Genomic DNA, 24,985 nt, shown 5'->3' with positions numbered 1-24,985 from the left:
ACTGAGGATGGGTGTGGTATTGGAATTATGTCCATGAGAAATCATTATTAATAGTATTGAAAAACCAAAAACGGAAATGTTAAATTTCTTTTAAAAGCAGAAAAAAAAGGAAACCCCACCAACACACTCATGTCACACCCACTTATTAATAGAGCCCAATGGCGGAGAGCTTAAGATTCACAGTTTTTGTTTTTACTTTCAATTTGGTATCAGAATCATTTTATTTGGGTTGGGGAGTCTGAAAATTGTCTACTCTTTCCAGTGCCCTCTAGAAGGGGTGCTGCTAAGTCCAGATATTATGACATTCCACAGCAAGAATGTGGGGCCATGGGAAGGTTGTTTGTTTGGGTTTTCTACAGTTTTTTTTTAAATTGAATCATTGTGAGATACAGTTACAAAGCTAAAAGCTTTCATGTTTGAGTTTTAGTCATACAATGATCGAACATCCATCCCTCCACCAGTGCACATCCTCCACCACCAATGTCCTCATATCCCCCTCCTTTCCTACCCTCCCCCTACCTCTATGGCAGACAATTTCTCCCATACTCTCTCTCTACTTTGAGGCATTATGGTTTGCAATATAGATACTTAGAGGCTATCACGTTTGGTCCTTTATCTATTTTAAGCACACATCTCCCATCCCTAATGATGCCTCCAACCATCATTGACTTAGTGATACCTTCATGAGACGGACTTCCAACTATGGAGCAGTATTCCTGGACTTGTGTCTACTGTCCTTGGGTGTCAGTCTCCTATTGTGTAATTTTATATTCCACAAATGAGTGCTATGTCTGTCCCTCTCTTTCTGACTCATTTCACTTAGCATGATACTCTCCATGACCATTCACTTATAAGCAAATTTCATGACTTCATCTTTCCTAACAGCTGCACAGTACTCCATTGTGTAGATGTACCAAAGTTTCTTTAACCAATCATCTGTTCTCGGGCACTCGGGTTGCTTCCAGATTCTGGCGATTGTGAACAGTGCTGCAATGAATATACAGGTGCAGATGTCATTTCTACTGTGCTTTTTTGCACCCTCGGGATATATTCCATGAAAAAGATTTTGAAGCTCCTGCCAGATGACCAGCATTTACAGATCCTTCTGGTCCTCCCATATTCCAGCTGTTTTTCCTTGACTGCCTTGAACAAGCAAGTCTCACTCCACCAGCCCTGTCATTCTTGGGTACCTGTGGCTCAAGCCCATAACCCACTGGGACTGGTCATATCTTCAGGAGCAAGGCCAGCACCTGGACCTTCACCACATTTGGGTTAACAGTGGAGGAGGATGGATTGTAGTTTACCCAAGGTCAGTGTAAGCTGGCTTATCAGTGGGAGTCATTAAAGAGACATATGTCAGGACTTAGTCTTCCCATGTGTGATTGTCCTGTGGCCCTGAGAATTCTGGGTACTTGGTTTCTGCCCTATGTACTCCCAGGAGACATAGTCCATCTTTTTCCAGACAGCTTCTGTCTTGCTCTGGGTGCAAAGCACTTTAGTGCACCTTGACTCCCACACTTCCTAAACTAGACCTCCAGGCAAAACCCAGAGAGAGAAGCATGTGACCCCTCCATTCCAGTCTCTATTTCCACATTCCAGAAAAGGTCCAAACAGGAGCAAGATTGCCTCAATTCCCACTGTCTTTTTTACAGTTTTCTCTTAGCATTACTTAGTTAAAAAATAAGTAATCAGGTCATGAGTTCTGCCTATAAGTTTTAGAAACTAAGAAAAACCTTTTCATTTCAAAGTTAGTTATTTTTATTAATTTTTCATGATAATTTATTCTCTTCAGAAAAGACAAAAATGCAAATATCAAAGGAAGGAGAGAAAATAACCCATAACCTTTTCTAGCTAAGTTTTTCTTGCCTGTGTTTTTTCTTTACAAAACAATAAGAATCATACCAGGGGCTGGAGAGATAGCACAGCGGGTAGGGTGTTTGCCTTGCACGCGGCCGACCCGGGTTCGAATCCCAGCATCCCATATGGTCCCCTGAGCACGGCCAGGGGTAATTCCTGAGTGCAGAGCCAGGAGTAACCCCTGTGCATCGCCAGGTATGACCCAAAAAGCAAAAAAAAAAAAGAATCATACCATAAATATTGTTATCTGGGAGACCAAAGATACAGTACAGGGAATAAGGCACTTGCCTTGAATGCAGCCATTCCTCATTCAATCAATCAGCATAACATATGGTATCCCCCTGCGCTGCATATGGTATCTTCCTCCTCCCCCCAACACACTAGGAATGATCTCTGAGCATAGAGCTAGAAGTAAGCCCTGAGCACTGTCCAGAATAATTTTTAAACTACAATTGTCCCTTTCATCAATCATACATTTAGATATCTGAGAGTTTTTCTATGTCAGCCATAATTTCACATTACCTTTGGGAGTGACTGCCTAATATTCCATGGGATTACTGTGTCATAATTAACTATTCCACCATTGATTGACAGGCACTTTAAGCTTTGCTTTCTATGATAAGTGGTACAATGAAAGGAGCATATTTTTGAAGCACGTGTGCTCCAATTCTTGGTCATAGCATTAGTTTACCTATGGTGATCATCAACTAGAACTCTTTATATTAATAGCCTACTAATGAGAATAATCAATTACTATTAGCATGAGCTCTATGAAAATACATAGCAGAATGTAAGCTTTGGCCTTGTATTCCATCAGAATTAGGCAAAGCATTAGGGCCCTGTCAGATGCCTCCTCACTGTCCTATTGAACCAGTAGGTAACTCTGCAGACTCAGAGGTAAGGCAATCCTGAGTGCCTTTTCCTTTCTGTTTTTGAGGGGTGGTTTTTCATCAACATTACAGATGTCCCTTTCACGTTGGATAGAAGTGCTTGGGGAACAGTGTTGTTGTGGGGATCACACTCAGGGTCTATGCATGCCAGGCATGAACCCCAGTCCTGAGCTCTCTCCCTGGCCAATTCTACCTGTTTTTCACTTTGAATCCAACCTTTAAGGTATTATTGCCATGCCCTCTTCTCTTCCTTTCCTGTAACCTGCCCAAGGTTCTACTATGAGTCCTTAGAAATCCATTCTTTATTTTGCTCTCAATGTTGACCCATAAATTGCAAAGACCTCCCACTCCTTTTCCCAGCCCCCACAGGAATGGTTGCAAAACACTCTCCCAAGCTTCTTCATCCTCATCACCAATGTAGTAGGAGTTGTAGGTTTGGGAAACACCTGAGAAGAGAGGGTCCCGGTGAACCATGGGGATCTCAGACCAAACATGTGTACAAACGAGTATTGATAGGTTTGTTCTGGACAGCCAAGTCTGGTGCAAAGTCAAATTTGGTTCATGTCCGGTGGATTTAACATGCGGCTGTACTGTTTGCTTGGAAGTCATCAAAATAGATAGCTGCCTTGTAAGAAGCAGAGAGTTCGATGTGCAGGCTCATAGTGATTAATGGTTTTTTGTTGATTCTCATTTCTCATTAGGAAAACTTAGCCAGACTCCAGAGGGCCTTTGCAAGGAAGTGGGAATTCATCTTTATGCAAGCAGAAGCACAAGTGAAGTAGGTGAACTTATCAGAAACTCCTGCCAAAGAGAAAAAGGCTTGAGAAGTTGGAGGTGGTATGAAGTGGGGTTGCCAAAGAGGGTTTCCTTCCAGGTTGGCCAGCAGTGGGCAGTCACTTTAATCTCCTGGGGAAGCAGCTGAGCAGAAATTAAGAACATCATGGATCAATGTTCTCTTTGTAATCAATGGCATTCTGATCTCAAAAGATAGACTGCAGCAAGTGATGAGGTTCCTCCCAAACGTCGAGCTCTGATTATAAGATATAATTTTTTCCCAAAGGGTTTTCCAATTATTCCAATTATTCTTTTCTCTGAGGCTAAAAAGCCTCAGAGCTTCTCTTACCTGGGGGTCTGAAGATTGTTTATATATTAGAAAACATACTAGAGTTTGAAGGGTACCAAGTAGTGCCTATAAAACCTCTTCTCCTTTGTGCCCCAGAGGAAGAGTCCAGAATCCATCAAAAATAAAGCAGACATCAGATATCTGGAGTCCCAAGTGCCAGCTTGTTACTGATAAAAGCTAATTATAAGCCATGATTTGGGGCCGGTGGTTGCATTTTTACCCCCAGTATCAGAAACTGAACCCGGGGGGCTGGTGAGATAGCACAGCGGGTAGGGCGTTTGCCTTGCACACGACCGACCCGGGTTCAAATCCCAGCATCCCATGTGGTCCCTGAGCATGGCCAGGGGTAATTCCTGAGTGCAGAGCCAGGAGTAACCCCTGTGCATCTCCAGGTGTGACCCAAAAAAAAGCAAAAAAAAAAAAAGAAAGAAACTGAACCCAGCATCTCACGAATTCAAAGCAAGTGCTCTACCACTTGACTTATTTCCTGGCTCTGTGGTCATAAAGTTTTGACCCTGGAATCAAGTTCCCAGGCAGAACAGGGCTGGCTATCTGCCGCCCCCACCACCAGACCAGAGTTGCCCCCTGCCACGTTTACTGCAGGTTAAGAACAGATACCCAAGGAACAGGCTGGCCCAGAAGAACATCAAAACTTACTGATCTGAATTTCTCCTTTAAAGTCTACCAATAAGTTCAACCAATCTTACCCAAGAGGGCAAAAATTGAAAGAAGGAGAAAGCTGGAGTGCTTCTCCCTGCAGGGCATAGGGCAAGAATTCGTTCCTCTCCAGGGAACATGAGAAGTGGTCAGTCAGGTCTTCCTGAACACATAATGATTCTGGGAAATGGACTTGACCCAGTCAGGCTCATCCTGACCTTTTACACTGATGATCTCTGTTGGAACCAGGAAACATCACAGAGGTAATGGGGCAGGAGAGGGTGGGGAAGAGCTGTTGAACTGGGAGAGGGTGGGCTCTACATGCTGTAAGCAACTCCAGGGAATCTTCTGATCCGCCAATACCGCCTCCAGCCCCCCCCCCAACACACACACATACAAACACCCAATGGCCATATTCAAGCCATCACTATTGTAGAGGTCAGATCAACGTTTGGTACAGTTGGAAATGACTTCAGGATGGGAGATGCTGTGCTCCTCTACATATTTCCAATACTTTCCATCCCCTACTCCTCACCATCTCAGTGTTTTCTCTACCTGATCCTGGCCACCTGTTTGCCAGCCTAGCAGCCCCTGAGAGCAGCGGGCACCCTTGCTGTGTGTTGAGCACAGCTGAGAAGGGAGAAAGGTGGAGAGAGGGTGTGGGGTGAGGAAACAGAATGAAAGAGGACAAATCCATACTTGCAGGCTCGAGAGGAGGGGAGCGTCTTGTTTTGTATAAGATGGTATTTCTCGATTAACTTTTTTGATTAACTCTGTGATTACATTATAATTTGGACCATTTAAGTACACAGTAATTATCACAAAAATCACGGGTGATTATGGGTTTATTTCAGTCCAGTAAACTAAAGTGCTCCCAAGAGAACCCAGGAACCAGAAGTTACATGGCAATTAATCTGAGTTTCTCTTACTAGGAGAGAGAGAATATGCAGTAATGCAGGCTCGTTTTCAGCCTCTTATCTGCACACCAGATCACAACAGGAGACACCTCTGTCACCTGTAATTTCCCTCCCTCAATCTGTGCCTCCCCTGGCTGGGCTTGCCTCAGGGTCTCATCACATGCAGGGCTATTACTCTGCTTTTCGAAAGCCAGATGGTTTAAGTGACTTTGAAAACACGTAATTGCAGCACTTTGAAGTCATTTCTACTGTCTCTGAATCTAAAGCAAGTCTCCCAATCAGAGGACAAAGAACTGCTGGCCTCTGGTTCATCTTGCCTATAAATTGCATGCACGGTAGATCTAGTTAGTTGGGGGCAAATCAGTGGAGAACATCATCCTTAATCATCCTTCCACATCTTAATGACTAGAAGGACTGTGGTGGGGCCGGAGCAACAGTAGAGCAGGTAAGGCACTTGCCTTGCACGCAGCCAACCCAGGTTCAATCTTCAACATCCCATATGGTCCCCTGAATACCACCAGGAGTAAATCCTGAGCACAGAGCCAGGACTAACCCCTGAGCATCGCTGGGTATGGCGGCATTCCTGCATCCCTTAACCTATGACAGCAAAGCACTCTCTCTCCTAAGTTGTTTATAATCCTGTGCAGATATCTGGAAGTTCCTTCAGGAAGTCAAACCCTGAACTTTGCAGTTCTGCAGAGAGCAGGCATCAGGAAAGTGGCACCTGCCTAGTATCTAGAATCTGGAGCAGAGCAGAGTGCTGGGGCAAGGGTCGGAAAGTAATACGAAAGATGAAAAATCTCTCCTTTTCTTTCCCCTTCCAGAATTGATCGGAAAAAGGACAAGACGGAAAGAAAGATTCTGGATAGTCAGGAACGGGCCTTTTGGGACGTCCATAGGCCAGTGGTGAGAAAGGCCTGCTTGGTTCTGAGACTGTCATGTTTTGTTTTGTTTTGTTCTTTAGTTGTCCTCATTCCCAGACTGAAAGGAAGAGACTATCTTTAACCACCAGGTGTCTCATGCTTTAAAAAATTGCTACATTTTGCAAAATTGGTTTTGGCACTCATTCATATCATCTCAGTATATTTTTCTGGGATATATCTCAGTTCAATCTTTAAAAAAAATTATTCACCCATGAACATATGGGATTGGAAAAGGGGAGAACTGTGAAAAGTCCACCTGGGAACTTACGGGCCTACAGGAATTTCGCATTTCCCAAGTAATAATTTCCATTTCTTCTATTGGTCACCTCAAAATCTTAAAATAGTCTTTTTTCACTGTAGCAGATCCTTGTTTTTCTCTATCATTATACCCAATACAGTCTCCTAGACACTCAGTAAGCACGTACATTGTTTCTGGGTCACATCCTATGAATCTCTAAGTCACAGTATTTTTATAAACTGATCAATATATGGTCTTATTCAATGTGCCTTTCTGGTTAAAGACATCTCCTTTCATATACATTGTTGACCCATTTGTACTGATTAATATGCATTGTTTTATTGACATGATTAGTTCCCATTCATTGAACTTACAGCCAACAGTCAGTATAGCTCATGCCTTGACACAACTTACCTAATCGTGGCGTTTTCTCCCAAAGATATGTCATAGCCTGCATGCACTGACAGACATGAGACCCTACTTCAATACAAGGAAGGGGCCATTTCATAACAGTAAAATCACCAGCAAAACACAAAAATATGCACAGCATAGCACGGAATTGAGCGTGAAAGGATATTTGTTTATAGTAAAAGAAACAATGAAAGCTCATGGTACTTAGATCAGCTCAGCTGGAAACTTGCATGTTAAGCAACTCAGAACTTTGGCTGCTCTGCACATGTCCCCAACCCAGTCTGATTACCCCACAAGCCATGGTTTGGGTTATAAATAAATTTGAACAGCTATGTGAATTCGGAACTACAAAACTCTTGAATAGTAAAGCTTAACTGTATTTTCTAGTTTCATGTTATATGAGGGAAGTATAAGCACAAAAGTGTATAAATCTGTAACTGTACCCTCACGGTGATTCTCTAATTAAAAATAAATAAATTATAAAAAAAAATAAATAAAAATAAAAATAAAAATTTCAAATGGAAAAAAAAAAAAACCTATGGTGCCGGGGATGTAGCTGAGGTTCACATTACTTGCCTTGCATGTGTGAGACCCTGGGTTCAGTTCCTAGCACTAAAAACCTAAATAAACAAATCTTTCACTTCCCTCATGAAACTTAACTAAAAAAATGAATACACTAGTTCAGTAGTCCTTAATAACTTCATTCACTTTAAATCAAGTAATAATGATAATAATAATGATAATGATGATGATGATTATAATAACAGTAATACTAATCTCCCTTTCTGATATTGGCATGGTTTTTATTTATTTATTTGGTTTTTTGGGTTGTACCTGGCGATGCTCAGGGGTTAGTCATGGATCTGCACTCAGGAATTACTCCTGGCGGTGCTTGAGGGACCATTTGGGATGCTGAGGATCAAACCCGGGTTGGGCACGTGCAAGGCAAACACCCTACCTGCTGTACTATCGCTCTGGCCCCTTTGGCATGATTTTTAGATTGTTTTATGAAATGGCAAAAGTTGTTGCTAAAATCACCTCCCAACTTTGAATATCATTTCCTCTTTTCAACTATCATAGACTGTCTACAGGTCATCCCTAGAGAATATAGGGTTAGTTTTGACACGTTGCAGGAGAACTTTGTGAGGAAACATATATTGAGCATGAAACATTTTAGTAAAATATTATTGTAAATGGCAAAATGAAGGTAATGATGCATTTTCTGTAATGGGGAAGATAAAGGTTCATTCTCAGTGTGTCTCTTGGGGTAAACTGGAAGGGTAATTTCCACTTAGTAAATTATGTGATTTTTTTTTCTCAGCCAGGCTGTGTGAACACAACAGAAATGGATATCAGAAAATGTCGACGTTTGAAGAATCCACAAAAGGTTAAAAAGGTTTGCTAGTTTAGCTGATTTTAAAATTCTTGATGCCAATAGCCCCTCCATTTCTGGTTCTGTGGAAACAATAATTTGCTATTTGTAATTCTACTACATTTCGTCCTTTGCAACTCTTTCATTCATCCATCCTTCACATACAAATGGAGTGGCTGATGTGTGCTTGGCACTTGTCCTTACTGTTGAAATACAGTGGCAAATCCTCACAAAGCCACAGCCTGGTGCAGAGGAGACAAGCCAACACTCATTGCCAGGAAGGCTGGGTCAGGACTGACTGCCGGGGTGGGGCGGGAAGCTTTCCAAGAGGCTGCCCACACACCCATGAGTGCTGAGGTCTGAGGGGTAAGTCAGCTTGGCTGAGGGGAGGGAACCAAAGGCACAAAACGTTGTAAAATCCCACAGGTGAAGGTGAAGTGAGAGGGACAAAAGTGAAAGGCCTTTAGTGCTGCTAGGTGGTCCCCTGTCAAATCAGCCTTCACTCCACTGGCGATGAACTCAGAGGAATCTGCATCAGAGCTAGAGTGATCTTACAGCAGTTAGGGCACTTACCTTGCATGCAGCCAACTGGGGTTTGATCCCCAGCACCCCATATGGTTCCTTGAACACCTCCAGAAGTGACCCCTGAATTCAGACTCAGGAGTTAGCTCTGAGAACCACTAGGTGTGGTACCAAAATGAAAACAAATTTTTTAAATAAAAAATTAAGGTTTATGTTTCACTGCCTTGAAAGGGACAGTAATCATTGCCTCCCAGGCAGCCACACTCAGACTATCTGTGGTTGCTATGTCCCGCCCATGTGGTGGCCTGTCCACCTTAATATTAATTTCAAAAAGGTAGATATGTCCCTGAGCATGCCCATTTCTTAAAATCACATATACACTCACACATACATATGTGAGTGAAAGAAATGGCCATATATAATACCAGGATATGGACTCAGAATGTCCTAATACAACTTCTAAGAACCTCCTAAATTCTAACCTCCAACGTTTCATGGAGCCACATTTACCCTATCTGAGTCCTTCATGACTTTATAGATTTCATAATTTCAGGTAAGCAGTGCATACCCTTGTGGGTGTTGCTACCAAAGAAAAGATCATAATCTATCTCAACACAAAGAACAATGTAAAAAGTAGTCGTATCTGTGACAACATAAAAAGCAGTCCTATCTGTGGCATGTGGAGAGACTTTGCAGAAAACCATTCAACTTAACATGTTAGTTGCAGTTTGTGTTCATTAAAGTCCATTCAGATGTGATCCATAGGTGGGCTACACTGGTGTTAATAGTTAAAATAGAAAAAGAATCAAAAACTTGAAGTCCTGCCAGTTCAGGTCTGGACTCTGCCAAACACTTGCTTCCTTCTGGTTGATGGAAAATACAGAGATAGACAGAGTTCAAGGAAAATGCAGAGCTCAACAGCCCAAGTCACATCCCTAGCACCACCAGTTATCTCTGGAGACCTTCAATCACCTCAAGGTGTCCCTAGGACCTCAGCACTGGGGCCAAGCATTTCTGTTTGCCAGGCTGAGCATTCCTGGAAGCCCCACCCCTATATTTCTCTCTCTCTCTCTCTCTCTCTCTCTCTCTCTCTCTCTCTGTCTTTCCTCTCTCCTCTCTCTCCTCTTTCCCTCTTACACACATACATAAAACAGAACAATAAATATGAAAATACAGAGAGGATCAGAGGATCAGTGTGTTTGAACTTCCTTGTACATGAGAGTCCCCTGAGCATTCAGTCACAGAGTAAATTCCCAAACTCTAACTGAAAAAACTTATTCCGTACATTTTGAGCCCTGACTGGGCAAGGTGCTTTATCAAGTATCCTGAGATAATTCTCGGCATACAGCCTGCGGATCTTGTTTGTAGACACTGATACATGGAGACTGTTTCCAGCTCAATAAGGGTTTTCCAACAAGAAGCAGTTTCCCTTCATTCAGTGAACTCCAGTTCAGATTCAAAGGTTGATTCTGTATGGTTAGGGTATCTGAGAGAGAGGTGGAGAACTGGCCAAGTGGTTAACTGTCCCCCACCCCAAACACCCTTCCCTGCTATTTCTCTGCTGCCTGCATGCTACCATGCTCTTGATTCTCCTGCAGTCGGTGTATGGTGTGACCGAAGAGTCCCAGTCACAAAGTCCCGTGCATGTACCCAGCCAACCAATCAGGAAAACAACCAAAGAGGACATCCGGAAACAGGTGAGTGCTGTCCTCATGGACACTCCACAAACCCTGTGAATGGTCACCTCTGAAGGCTGAGGGGAAGCCCTGGAGAGCCCAGCCATAGGAGATGGGACTGTGTCTGTGGAGGATATGAGCACCTAGAGGAGCATAGCAGAGAAGGGACCACACAGCTCTCCCTAAGCCACATGGACCACTGCCCTGGTTGAGGTTCTGGCCCCACCCTGTTGACACTGGAGGCGAGAGGGACTAGCCATGGGGTCCTTAAACTTATGGTGCATTTCCAAAGTAGACCCACTCAGGAACCATCTCTATCACAGTGATTCAAGGGAAATGTGTAAGAACAAAGAAAGCTTCATTCCTGCACCATTTCAACCGGATCTGGTTTGTTGTTCTCATTCTCTGTGACGAGAGGGTAACCCAGCCCAGACCCACACACAGTAGGTAATTCCATTACTGCTTTCTGGGAGTCACTGGAAGTGGAATAGCTTTAGCACCTATTCTTTACATTATACTTATCTGGCTTCTGGGGGATACCAAAGGGAAAAAACAAATATCTACTTAACAAGTTTATGATTGGGTAGAGAAGAGGAAAGAGGTTAATGTAGCTGTTTGGCTATTCTAGTCTGTAATGTAGGTATGAAAGGTGACCAGAGGAAGCTCAGGGGAAATTAGTCAAAGCTGGAGCAATAGCACAGCGGTTGAGGGTTCGCCTTTCACGAGGACGACCCGAGTTCGATTCCACCGCCCCTCTCAGAGAGCCCAGCAAGCTGCCAAGAGTATCGAGCCTGCGAAGCAGAGCCTGGCAAGCTACCCGTGCATATTGGATATGCCAGAAACAGTAACAGTAAGTCTCTCAATGAGAAACGTTACTGGTGCCCGCTCGAACAAATCTATGAGCAACGGGATGACAGTGACAGATATTTATAGTCTATGCATCACTTGTCCATACTGTGGCTTGACTCTCTAGAACCAGGCAACTCAGAATTTCTGTAGAGTCAAGACAATACCTTTGAAGCACAGTAAAAAAGGTACTGTAGAACCAGGCACAATATATGCCTTTATATCTACTCCCCTTAAGTTTTCAATTATTTGGGAGGAATCCAGTTGTAAGCTAGAACACAGATCAGAAGAATATGTGACATAGACTAAATTGAAGTGGGAATCCTCTGTGTGTTAAGACTCTCCAGAGGTGCTAAATGGTTACTGGAGCAAAGCTGTCAGAGGAAGTGCTTGGATCTTGGTGAAAATATAAGATTTGGGTTCCTGGAATGTAGAGGGAAAATAATTCTATTTTGGTTTTAACATTTCCATTCTCTCCTTCCCTAGATAACATTTTTGAACACTCAGATTGACAGACATTGTTTAAAAATGTCCAAAGTGGCTGAAAGGTATGTTTTTGCTCAATAACATTACAGCATTCTTCTAATTTAACAAAGGGGAAATGTTAGGGCGATGGCTAATGGGTGACTTGGAAAGGCAAGCCAGAGTCATTTCTTAAACTGAGGGGCGAAAGTGTTACAGGCTCCCAGTCAGGACAATAAGATAGCAGAGCCCCCCCTGGAAAGACATCAAGAATTGTTCCATTGCAGAAGCTTTCTGGGGAAAGGGTGGGGGTTGGTCACAGGGCCTTGTCAATCAAGCAAGAGCATCCTTAAAAGCTCCATAATGCACTTTGCCTTCAGCCTCCTCATTAATTCGACTGGAATTGCTCCCATCTCAGCTGTAAAATGCCTAGATTCACTTTACAGGGCGAAGGAAATTGCGGGTGCCCTTTGAGGTGCTAGCTGCAGGAGCAGGGGGGATTGGACCATCAGGAGGTGTTCCGCCTCCACACACCATCAGCCACTGAAGTGCATCACATCAACTGTAAGAAAAATATTTGGCACCTCCAGCCTGGCTTTGGCAGGAGCATTTGTGCTACAATCTGCTCCAGTGGCTGGTTCCACTCCACTAACTTGTGGGAGACTCAATTTTGTCAACTAAATAGTCTGTTTTTGAACTCTCAAGGAAGAGGGCGACCACCTAGGGAATCTGTGTGGAATAAATCTCATCAGGCAGCCAGCACTGACTGCCAGCTCATCCATATATCACCAGAAGGTGATGGTCACTCTCTGGAGTGCCCAAGGCTCCAGATGGGTCCTAGTGTTTATCAGGTAGCAGAGGGAAATATGTCCTTTATGTCCTTTAAACCTGACTCACACAGGGGCCTGACCACTTGTCCAGCCTGTAAACCCTGGTCTGATGGCCTTGGGTTGATCCACATCTTTCTAGGTGCTTAGCAACAAATGGAGGCTAAATAAACCCTGCCCCTGCCCCCTGACGCTGAATTAATGCTACCTTTAAGAGGCTCTGGGTTTGGACTCCAGTCTCTGGTGGCCACTTCTGTTTATCCCAGAGCAGCTCAAAATGTGACTCTTGAAGTTCTGAACCCAGAACTTCATGCTGAGAGGCTGCTTTGCATATCATGGGATATGGAGTGATAACTCTGAATTCTACCTACTGAATGGCAAAACCCCACCACAGAGCTGTGACAACCTGACAACCACAGATGTCTCTAAACATTTCCAGCTGCCCCTGCACTGGTCAGGGGGTGTTCCCTAGCCCTCTTGAGAACCACTGATACCCCTCCTTTGCCCTGAGCAAGTGCTCCAGCAGGTTGTTCTGGCTGAAGTTCACTCTTCACTTCTGACAGTTATCCTACACGTTCAATAAATTGACAAATCACCTCAATCCCCTACTATAACATGGGATTTTTCAGAGAAGCAGGCTCTAAAGTAGTTTTCTAGACTTTACTATAGTTGTCTTTATTCCAGAAGAGTGCCTGAAAGTGAAACAGCTGAAATGATCTTGAATCCATGGGTGCCACAATGAATGAGGAGTTGAGTCTCTCACTTCCTTTGTGAAAAGGGACATAATTGGCTGTCCCTTTTCACAGAGTGCAGAGTGAGGACTCCAGTCTCTGGTGGCCGCTTCTGTCTATTACAGAGCAGTTCAAAATGTCACTATTGATGTTCTGAACCCAGTAGTTCTTCAAGGATGAACTTGCCTTTGAAAGGGCAATGGGTCCCTAGAAAGAGTGTCTCTTAGTTCAGGTGCACTGGTTTAAAGATGACAATTCAGATGAGGAAGGGGGTCGAGAACAGAGATTCATGGAACCAGGCCTGTGGCTCAAGTATGAGCTCCTAAGTTAGTTCCCTAGCATGGCAAGGCCTTTAGAGCACCCCCAGAGTCTCCAGTAGCCTCAAGAGTGGCCATTGCACGGCTGGGTATGGCCTCCACTGCAACAGTGACCCCCCCCCCCAAATAGAGATTCCTAGCTCTGGGGAACTTGAATGTAGTCGTTCCTGGGAACTTGCCTTTGGCATAATCCCCCATTGGGTTCGCTGGGTCTAAGCAGATTGGGTAAAGCCATTGCCCACCCCCTCAGACCACCTGAGGCATCACCTGAGAAGGCTCACCCTGCTTTGTCTTGGGTTGTGGGAGGAGAGCCTAGACTTGATGGTAGCGCCCACAGGGCAGATGTGCCAAGCCACAGGTGAGCTGGGGCTGAGACCAGAGAAAGCCCCATCAGGGAAGGGGGCCTGGCAGGGCCTGTTGTTTGTTTGCATTGAGTCAGGGCGGGGCCCCACCTGGCACCCTCTAATAAGCTTGAGAGGCTGCTCACATGGAGATTATCCCAGTAACCTCCTCCCTCACCAGATTGGCGCTGGCAGAGAAGGATCATATTCCCAGCAGCAAGAACTGGCCACTTTTCCCGGTGACAGCGGCTTTTTTCATGAGAGCCACAGGGACACTTCCAGACAGAGAGGCAGAGCAAGCAGAGCCAGGTGGTAGCAAGAGATAAAGCAGTGCTGAGCCTCTGTCTGTCAGCGGTGTTGGTGGGGTGGGAAAAGGGGGGAGGGGAGGGGGGACTGAGCTCTCTCAGGGGGTGCCCAGAAACCGATCAGGTTTCCCTGGGTGCCAATTAGCCAGAAGCCCTCAGGCCAAGGACCTTACCCCTTCCCCATCCTCCCACCCCCACCCCCAACAGGCCCTCCTGCATCTTTTTACTTGAGAATTGATGTTGGGGAGAGAAGACCAGCAGCCACGAGGGGGCCAGTTCTAGAAATTTCAGCATTGTCATCTTAGGGTTGAAGGGAGCCACTAGGCCCAATGGGAAGAGAGGAAGTAAATTGCCTGGCAAAGGAGGTAGAACAGAGCATCTTGGGAAGAGGGGAGGGGGATGGAACCAGCCATCAGGGTTTGCAGCCCGCCTCGGCCTTTTTCAAATGGAGTGATGTGACATGGGGTAAGTCACAGATCTTTTTTTTTGTTAAACTTTATTCAATCACCGTGAGATCGTTACAAGATTTCATGTTTGGGTTACAGTCTCACAATGATCAAACACCCATCCCTCCACCGGTGCACATTCCCCACCACCAATATCCCAGGTATACCCCCCCCTGTTTCCCACCCTCCCCCCCCCCGCCTCCATGACAGACAATATTTCCCATACTCTCTCTCTCTACTTTTGGGCATTATGGTTTGCAACACAGACACTGAGAGGTCATCATGTTTGGTCCATTATCTACTTTCGGCATGCATCTCTCATCCCAACTGGTTCCTCCAGCCATCATTTTCTTAGTGATCCCTTCTCTTTTCTGTTTGCCTTCTTCCCTCCGCTCATGAAGCAATCATCCAGCTACGGGGCAATCCTCCTTGCCCTTGTCTCTACTGCCCTTGGGTGTCAGCCTCATGTGATCTTCTATACTCCACAAATGAGTACAGTCCTTCTATGTCTGTTCCTCTCTTTCTGACTCATTTCACTTAGCATGATACTCTCCATGTCTATCCATTTATAAGCAAATTTCATGGGGGCAAGTCACAGATCTTGAATGAACAGTCTCGCATATACTGTTTTAGGAAAACCCAGAGCTTCTCCCACACGTAGTATCTTCACCCTCGGTGATCTAACTTGACCTACTTCCATGGGGAGAGCAGGGAACCAAAGGAGAAGAAGAGAGCAGAAGCACAGAGCCACTTGAGGTCTGGACCCTCCATCACCTCTGCTTCATTCATTCTGAAAGCAAAGTCCCAGACCCACATTCAAGGACAGAATTTGGAATACACTCCAATTATGAAATTGCCCAGCCATGCCAGCACATCAGATAATCACATTCCTTAGTGGTGGTGGTGTTTTGCTGGGAGTGTACTGGAGTGTTTTGAGGGGGGTCAGTCCCCCAGTGATTTTCTGTCCCAGTCTGACAGTTTAATGCAAGGGCCCAAGAATGGGGGTGCTCAGTGCTCAGACCTCTGGTGGTAGAAGGGAGACTCCTTGAGCCGCCCTAGTGGTGCTCAGAGGCTTTCGGACTATATTCTGCCATGCTAGGGGCCACAGAGCTGCTGGGGTCCCCCATAGCCCAGCAATGCTTGGGAGACAGTGTGGTACTAGGGATTAAACCTGCAGCATACATGTGCCACCTAGCCCCTGAGCCACCTCCCTCTCTGCCCCCATGTTCCTTCATCCTGCTCTAAACCAAGAGTGAATAGTGTGCAATGCCAGATCTGCTCTTACAAATACAAGATAACCAGCCTGGAGTTATCAAGTCTGTTCCAGCTGTAGCTCAGCCCAGAGACCACCTTTCTGACTTCATACCCCTCCCCGGATTCTCTCCATCACTAAGGTTGCCCTATTAGTCAAGTCTGATTTCTCTTTGCCAAAGTCCTCAGGGGCGCCTCTTTTCCATCCCCTCCCCTCCAAGTCTTATCACACTTGACAGGATGGTTTCGAGAAGGCAAACTCTCCCAATCTTCCTGCCAATGTGTCATGTCAGGAAAGTCTCAGTTATGCTGGGTTTCCCCAGAGACTTCTGCCCACCATGCGGCAGCCCCCTGAAGGTGTCACACCATGTTGCCCTATATGGAGATGCAAAAGTGCTGTTCATATCTGCTGTACGTTTGGTTCTTCCCAACCTCTGCCCAGGAGGGGTGTGTGTGTCACAGCTGACTGCGGAATTGATTTTTTTTAACCCATCCTCTTTCTTGCCCATCTCATGATCTCTGCTGCTCCAATGGAAATTGGATGTAGGTTCCTCCTCTGCCTCCTGACCCTCTGTGATCATGAGATGTAATTAATGAAATGAGATAAGACAGCAAGGGACTGGATACCCTAAAGGTCTATTAAGACCCCAGTAGGATGAAAGAAGTCTGTGAATTCAATGTTTAATGATAGTTTCAGGCGAGGAAAATAAAGGGGCAAAAAGGTCATTACAACTTTGCTTTCATGAGATTCCAAATATGGTGGGTCCTTCCTTCCTTTCCCTTTCTCTCAATCCATCTTAGGCGGCAGGAACAACAACATAAAGATCAGAGGTGATGTGAGAGCCAGGCTGATTGTACTAAGACCAGGATCTGGAAGAGCCACACTCCCTGGCCCAACAGCTGCAATTTCTTTCAGATTCACTGAACTCTCCTCCACGTACCTGCTTCATCCCCAGTTTCTCTATTAAACGGGATGACCTGCAATTAAATTGTTCTTTCTCTTCTCTTCCTGCCTTTCAAGTTGGGTGGGTGGAGTGAATTAAATAATTTGTTAACCAACATAACCACACTTTCTTCTTGCTTTTCCAGTACTATCTACTTTACCTTCTCCTTTCTAATCGGACCGATCCCTTCCTTCTTTCATGTGCCCTTGTGCATTGTAGCTTAGAAACTGCACATAGAAAAGGAGTTACACACAAGCTCTTCTATTCACCCCCTTTTCATACAGTTTTCTGTCCCTCCTCTCACATCTACCCAGAGGCAAGACTGGGTTTCTTAGTGAAAGCAGCAGCTCATGTTGCTTGTGTTTCTAAGCTAGAACAAGGGCCATTATCCCGAAATGCTTTGCATGCCTCATTTTTCTTTTATCTCTTGTGTAGTGGTTTCCCAGTACTGCCCTCCATCCCTCAGGTCTGTTTCCCCTGAAGCCCCGAACTCTCTCTTCCTCTTCTCTCCCACCTGCTCAGAAGGTGAAATCCCAGAGGAACGTTGTTCTTGAAATTCCTTCCTAAGCACAATGATAAACATATACCACCAACCCACGACAGGTTAATGTCGAACTCCTGACTTTGCTGTTAGCTCCATGTCAGCACTTTCCTGAACTCCAGAGAGTTGCTTATTGATGACTGGGATACCAGCAGAAGCTGAGTAACCGTGACTGAATGACTGACCACAGGCCCCAGTAGTCATGTGGCAAATTTTCAGACTACAAGGAGATGGGCAGAAGTAAATGGGAAAATCCAGCAGCCCATACATTCCCCTCACCCTCATTGATTTCATCTATATTCATTTGATTCCAAGCAATAGAATTCCTGCTCCACAGATCTCAGCCTCCACCCAAGACCCATTTCATAGCCCTTCCTGATGGTGCATGGAGCATTTGCCGGAGCACATCAGCACCTTCTCAGCTGTCATTTCAGATTACAAATCCATCGAAGAATCAGAAGAGGCAAGGATAAGCAACCAGGGATAACTTTCTTGATGAGAAAAAACATTCCTAATGGGCTTCCTCTGCACTTCTCTGTGTTTTCTGTCTCTCCCTGGACCAGTCCGTTCAGGCTGCCCTAGCAAAACACAGCCAAACTAGTGCCCAACAACAGACATTTCTTTCTCACTTCTAGAGGCTGCAAGTCTGAGATCTTGGTGCTGTCTGGCCACTTAGGTGGGGAGACCTCTTAGGCTTACAGGACCTACCTTCTTCCTATGTCCTCATGTGGCTTTTGATCTGGTGGCCTCCCTTCTCCTAAGAGCAGTGCTACATGAAGATAAAGGTCCCATCTTATGGCATCATTGACTCTTAATTACCTCCCTCAAATCCCTAGGTCTGAAAACAGTCATGTGGGAAGGGGGTGTTAAACACACAAATTTGGCGGAGAGACAGTTCAGTCTGTAACAACTTCAGATTCTCCTTTTACATAATTGGCACCAGTCCTCTGTGGACCTTTGTCACTTGTGAACTTGTGTGCCAGAGAATTTAGAAAATTCTTTCAATGCATCTGCTTTGTCCTCCCTCTGTTTTTCCTGTCCTATCTCAATCCGTTTTGTAGTTCATGAAGGTGGCTTCACACTTGACTCATACTCCGTGTGGACCATTTCTCCCAGCTTCATTGCTTGCCTGGTCTCTTGCTATTGTTATGTTTCCAGAGCAGATTCTCCATCCACCCAGTAGTCTATGTGCTGGGAGGAAGTGCATGTCCTGGGGTGAAGAAACCCCTCTGGCCGATACTCCAGAGAACTGCCTCCAGGGTCTTATCCTCATGGTCCTTCCATCCTCCTCTCTGTCCTTGCCATGTCAGTTTAGTGCCAAGCAGTAGAGGAACTCCACAGTGAACACATTCCACTGACAGGAGCGTGGACTGGTTAAACAAGCATGAGGACTGTAAAGTTGAACTCTGGGAAGCCCAATGATGTCATTTAGTTCAAGGATGGCCGGTGCCAGTCCTCCACCTCCCTTAGGGCTCCCTCTGGCCCACTGCACTTCCTGTGGCTGTACTTTCACATCACAGATGCATATTAGGAACTAAAGCTGCCACCAACCCTTCAGCTTGTCATTCCTACCAATTCTCTTGCTAAAGCTGGAGATAAAAAGAGGAACCCCGCATGGATTAGGTGTCTATTCCTGGGCAGATATGCCATGGTCAGCATAAAGGTTTATGGGTCCACAGCAGCCCCAAAGTATCCCTGTGTACATATTGGGGTGCAAGTCCTAAGAGACAAGAATCAACCGAGCACACTTGTCCAATGATTTGATAGATGTTCTGTCTCCCTTTGCACCTCCCTTCGCACCGAGGAAATGACATTAGACAGCCTAGAAAGTCTTTTCATCTCTCTTCATTAAGCTTCAGTCTTATGCTACATAGCCAACCCTTTGTTTCTTTCCTCTTCTGCAGCTTAATTGCATATACAGAACAGTACATGGAATACGACCCTTTGATCATGCCAGCTGAGCCGTCCAATCCCTGGATCAGCGATGACCTTGCTTTATGGGACATAGAGATGAGGTACCAAAAATATTTTCCTGTCTGGGAATGGGAGGGATGTGCAACAACATTATAAGATCCTGAGGTGACCTGACTGCCTACCTCAACTGAGCGTGAGAAGAGAGACCCTTTAGGGCATGGCCTAGCTGAACAGGTGGGAGAGAAGGTGGAGAGAGAGTTCTGGGATTACTCCTGATTTCTACCTCTTTAGACCTTCAGTTTGTGTGTGGTTCCTCTGTGGTCTACTTCTGACCACTCTCTGACCCTTTGGGTATCATAATGAAAACAGTTCTTTCCACTTCCCAATGCTGATTTCTGGAGAGAATCTTTCACCCCTTCTTTTTCATATTAGCAGCAGCCATAACTACAATAACAATATCTAGCCTTTATACTACACAATTCATATCAATTCATATACTACCTTCTGTGGAATCCCCATTAACAATCATTCACAATATGAAACATCTGAGGAAATGGCACAGAGGACTTAATCAACCTGGTCAACATCACACAGCAAGTGGGTGCAGGTTAGCAAGTAGAATCTAGGCAGAGAGTTATAGCTATAGTGTGGATCACTCTGCTGTTTGGGGTGTCACCCAATAGTCCCTTTCCTGTATGGAAAGCTGATGTGTTTGCTTTATGACTGAGGAACCTAGAATAATTAACAAGCTCATAGATGCTTATTTTGAAAGTTCAAGACATAAACTCTTTCAAGCCAATCAGATATACATAATAAAGAACATTCTTCCTTCTTCCAACACAATTCCATTTGCAGAAACTTTGTTTATAGTTAGAGAGTCTTCATTTACAGTTTTTAAATGGTACCAGAGATAATCTCAAACTTTCCTCAAAGAAAAGCAATTGCTGTACAAAAACCAATAGGTAATAGGAAGTGTGGATGGAACTTAGTTCCAAGGTCTGAGAAGGCATGCAGTGCCTCATGGTCCTGTATTAGTTATGTAAGAGTGCCACAAATGTATTAATGCCTCTGTTTATATATGTTTTTTTCTAATGCCATTAATTTTTGGATACACAAATGTTAGAAGTCCTTTGGCTCTGATTATTTAGCTGTTGGGTGTTGGAATAGGGAGCATGTTCAGTGAACTAAGAAGACATCAGAGGTGTCAGAAAATTGAGACACTTTTGACTTAGTGTCTCTATCCCCTTACATTTTTATGTACACACAGTATCCAATTCTTTTGCACACATGCGCTTATACATTGTCCCATAATTTTTTAAATTAATTACCAAGTTATCCTTTTTTAACAGTGACACAGTAAGCCCTTGTGTGAATAAGTTAATTTATTTAACTAATCCCCAAGTCATAAATATTTTGATGTGGCATTTTGGAGGGGGTCAGTTTTTGCAAACATAGGCAGTGGTGTGAGGAACATCTTTATGCATGTATCCAATTATTTCTTAAACATAAATTTCCAGGAATGGAATTGCTAGAAAGTATGCATGTTTTAACTTTAGTACAAGTAGCCAGAATCCTCTTGAGCAAAATTATAACAAACCTTTTACAAGCAATCATGTCCTATATCCTCACCAGACCAATCATTATCAAGATTTTTCTCTCTGCAAAGCTTTTAAGTTAAAATAACAATCTTGTTTTACTTTTCATCTCTTTGTTAATATATGTGGGATCTCTTCTCACGGTCACTGGAGCTTCGTTTTTCTTTTGTAACGTGGCTATTTTTTTTTCCATTCTTTGCTTCTCCTTCTAGTGGTGTATTTTGCTTTGAATGTTGGGGTACAAAAATTACTTGGATATTTGTTTTCTATTTTTCCTAACATTTTATGTTTTGTGAATATCATTCTTTCATCTTGCTTCTATCTCTTTTCTCTGGTTGTTGCTTTACTAATTTAATTTTACATTAGTGTTTGTTATTATAGTTTATTTTCTAATTTGAGGGCCATACCTGGCAGTGCTCAGGGGTCCATGTGGTAACAGGAATCAAATCAGAAACTCCCACATTCAAAACCTACACTTCGAAGTAAAGTGATATGCATAATACCCTTTCAGTAACAGTATTGCGAAACACTGTGTCTAAAAGGAAAATGGGGGGAATGTCTGCCATGGAGGCAGGCTGTGGGGGTGGGGCAGGGGAGCAGGGAGGCTGACAGATAATTGTATATCTCACGGTGAGTCAACTAAAATAAATAAATAAATAAAACCTGCACTACGGCCTTTTGAGCCATTTTTCTGGCCCTAGTTTCTATTTCAATCATATTTACTTGTAAATGTTTTAATTCAAAAGGTCATTATTTCATGCAAGTAATGATACTGTATATAAAATAAGTTTCACCCCCACCACCATATCCCATTCTCCCCCTGAGATACATTGACTTGCTATATTACGTTTTATCCAATTTTTATGCAGGCACTGTGATTTCAATAATGCTAATAATGGAGTTTCAGGTATACAATGTCCCATCCCCACACCTACCATCAATTTCAGTGCTGCTCACCCCATTTCCTTGACAAGGAATTCATGGGTCACATATTTATAATAGTGCTAACATGTATAGGTTTTCATTTCAGTTACCTCACCTGAGCTAGTCTATTTTAGACAATATTTTGTCTCATATTTCTGTCAGCATTAAAAGAACAGTGGTTTGTAGGTGAGTATCTTCTTCCTAATATTTTGGACATGCCATGGGTAGAATCTTCCAATATGATCCAAGAATTTAAGCGTTTCTTAAAACCTTTTTTAATTAAATTACAGAGAGATAATGTTATAAAATTGTCCATGATTTCACTTGGGGGTCTTCCTTCCTTTCTGTTTATTTATAAATAAATTATTACTGCTTTTTGTTCTGTCCAAACTTTACTTACTGAAAAGGAAGTACTTTTATAGGAACTGGGGGGTTCTAAGACAAAGCAGCCATATCTATCTTCTTCTCTCTCTGAGTCTTTCTATTTTGTTGTTGGTGTTAAAATTCCTTAAATCACTCTTCCACAGGGTCATTTTCATTAACGTCCGTTCTGAGATCTTTATGAGTCTTGGTGGGATGGTGCACATCATGCTTCTAATTTCCAAGAATTTCTGGTATTTCTTGGGCTTCTTCTAGCTTAGTATAGCCTGTTCTATTGTTTGGATACTCACCTTGAATCCCCCTGATGGTGTGATACAGGAAAATTTTTATTCCTTTTCTCTCTATGTCAGTTATATCACTTAGAGTGCCATTGGGATCATAAACCAAGAGAATCAATGTCTCATTCCTTCAATCACTGCTCACAGCAGATTAGTTTTATCATGTACCAAGAATGTGGCAAGGGGCGTGGCGGGGGGAGGGGTGGTTAGGATGGGTGGTTAGGATGGTGGTTAGGATGGGGTGGTTAGCTCATTAGGATGAGCTTCTGGTTTTCATAAACAAAGGCTTTGATTTCCTACCTTGGCCATTCTTTAGAGCTACCTGGAGATTTTACCAGAACCAAATATCAATGCCCAGGAGCCAAAGAGATGGATAGTATTGAGGGTAGTGCTCTTGTCTTGCACAACAGCTGACTTGGGTTCAATTTTGGCACAGGATATGGCACCCCTGAGCACACCCAGGAGTAACCCCTGAGCACAGAGCCAGGACCCAGCCCTGAGGACCACTGGGTGTGGCCCCCCAAGTTAATCTAACGATGAGTAAAAGTAATGAAAATTTAAGATAAATTTAAGGAACTGAAAAGATACTGGCTAAGTCACCGTCCTGTGGTGACAGGCAAGTGGGGGATCAGGGGGAGTTCCTGGTTCATTTAGTGGCCAATAGACATTCCCCAGCTGATAGAGGAGAAATGGGTTGCAGACAGATCACCAGACAATAATCAACAACCTTTATTCCTAATACCACAGGCTAGAGATAGGGGAGAGCAACTGCTAAGAGTTAGGGGACAGTGATAGACTAGGAAACAATGCAGGGGAAGTGTTGCATAAAGGAGAAGTTGAACATGGGTGAGTATCCCTGGGAAGTCGGGGAGCCATGGAAGTACTGCAAAGGGTGATGCAAAAGGTGGCAGGTAACTCACAACTACCTAGCAAAAGGAAAAGACCCGAGTCTTTTCGAACTGCTCTTAATAGAAGAGCAATGACCTCAAATTATGACGGAATGGGCCCCTCTTGGAACTGTTCTTTGCCTCTGAGGCAATGTCTCTGAGCCTCTCTCCCCTCAAGGAGAATCCCCGGATGTATAATCAACAGGGCAGCATAGCCCAGATGGTTCAGGAGCATTGCCAGTGGAGAATCCAATAAGACGGTACATCAGATTGGGCTTTTACTTTGTGTGCAGCCAGCCCGGGTTCAATCCTCAGCATTCCATATGGTCCCCTGAACCCTATTCAGGAAATGATCCCTGAGCACAGAGCCAGGAGTACACTCTGAGAACTGCTGAACATGACTCAAAAACCGAAACAAACAAAAAGGAAGTACCAGTTCCCAGTCCCTTCCCCTGGCCTTTCAACCAGAATTCCTGGGGCGCAGTTTGTTGGTGTTTGTGACTCAGTGCAGCCCTGGTCAGGAGAACATGCAGATGGCATAGTTGGTGAGGGATGCCCTCAGCGACTATGGAAGTTCCCTGATCTCTAACCCTAGGATTCATCACATTCACCTGGGGGCTCATGAAAAACTACAGCTGCCTTGCGATAATTCTGGGCACCTATTTTTTTTAAAGTATATGTATATGTATATATATATATGTATGTATATATATATATATATCAAGCAAACAAACAAAACCCTTCCATGCCATTCTGAGACCCAGCAGTTTGAAATGTCTTGGTGTGATTCACTGCATCAGCCTTGTAAACCCATTTGCACCCCGGCTTTCCCTGGAACACTTCATGGGGCCAGAAGGCTTCCCCTGAGTATAATGCTGGGCTCACCTTGGGATCCCGAGGAACTGGTCTAAGATGAGAGCCCAGTGCTCTCTGAAACGGAGAGGAGCTCTGGGGGTCCGGGGCTGGAGGTTGAGCATCCCCATGGCCAGGTGCTCTTCTCTGAATTTCTCAGGACTTAGAGTGTTTCTGAACTTTTTAAGTCCCCTCTGCTGATAACCCCCCTTCTCCCTTCTGTGGGCTCTCCAGAGAGTCCATTCGCTCTGCAGAAGGCCGTGAGAAGAAACGAGCACACCAGAACATTTAGAAGTCTTCTGCTTTGCTGAAATTTTCTTTCCTCTAGACCTGCTATTCCAATTGGTACACAGAGGCAACCCCTCTGTGTATTGTGGGGGAGTGCCCATATGAGCAATGGGGCGTGGGCAGCCTGGAATGCTTGCATCCTCTAGCTCTGAGCTTCTTCCCTTTGCTCCCTGTCCAATGCCTGCCACTTGCCTCTACTTCCTGCCCTGCTGCTTAAACCCGGAGGTTTTCCCCAGGCTTGTGTTGGGGAAATCATTTTTCTCTGGTGA

At 44.3% G+C, this 24,985-nt stretch overlaps 1 protein-coding gene across 11 annotated transcripts in view; it reads left to right on the top strand.

Annotated features, from left to right (window-relative positions):
* The window catches only part of RGS6 (regulator of G protein signaling 6), a 561,022-nt gene that overhangs the window by 472,145 nt on the left and 63,892 nt on the right, over window positions 1-24,985 (top strand). For 10 of the 11 annotated variants that reach the window (XR_008629102.1, XM_055129995.1, XM_055129998.1 and 7 more), the window contains exons 8-13: window positions 3,449-3,525; window positions 6,269-6,350; window positions 8,338-8,412; window positions 10,509-10,607; window positions 11,919-11,980; window positions 19,502-19,612. Coding sequence is in view for 10 of the 11 variants with exons in the window: in XM_055129995.1 (XP_054985970.1) it covers window positions 3,449-3,525; window positions 6,269-6,350; window positions 8,338-8,412; window positions 10,509-10,607; window positions 11,919-11,980; window positions 19,502-19,612 (506 nt within the window). In the remaining variant the exon portion in view is untranslated. The remainder of the gene's footprint in view (window positions 1-3,448; window positions 3,526-6,268; window positions 6,351-8,337; window positions 8,413-10,508; window positions 10,608-11,918; window positions 11,981-19,501; window positions 19,613-24,985) is intronic. The other variant, XM_055129994.1, reaches the window with a different exon arrangement.

Source organism: Sorex araneus, chromosome 3, assembly GCF_027595985.1.
Source record: "Sorex araneus isolate mSorAra2 chromosome 3, mSorAra2.pri, whole genome shotgun sequence".
Classification (NCBI taxonomy): Eukaryota; Metazoa; Chordata; class Mammalia; order Eulipotyphla; family Soricidae; genus Sorex; species Sorex araneus.
The sequence above is the reverse complement of the archived record's forward strand: the minus strand, read 5'-3'. Positions and strand labels throughout refer to the sequence as shown.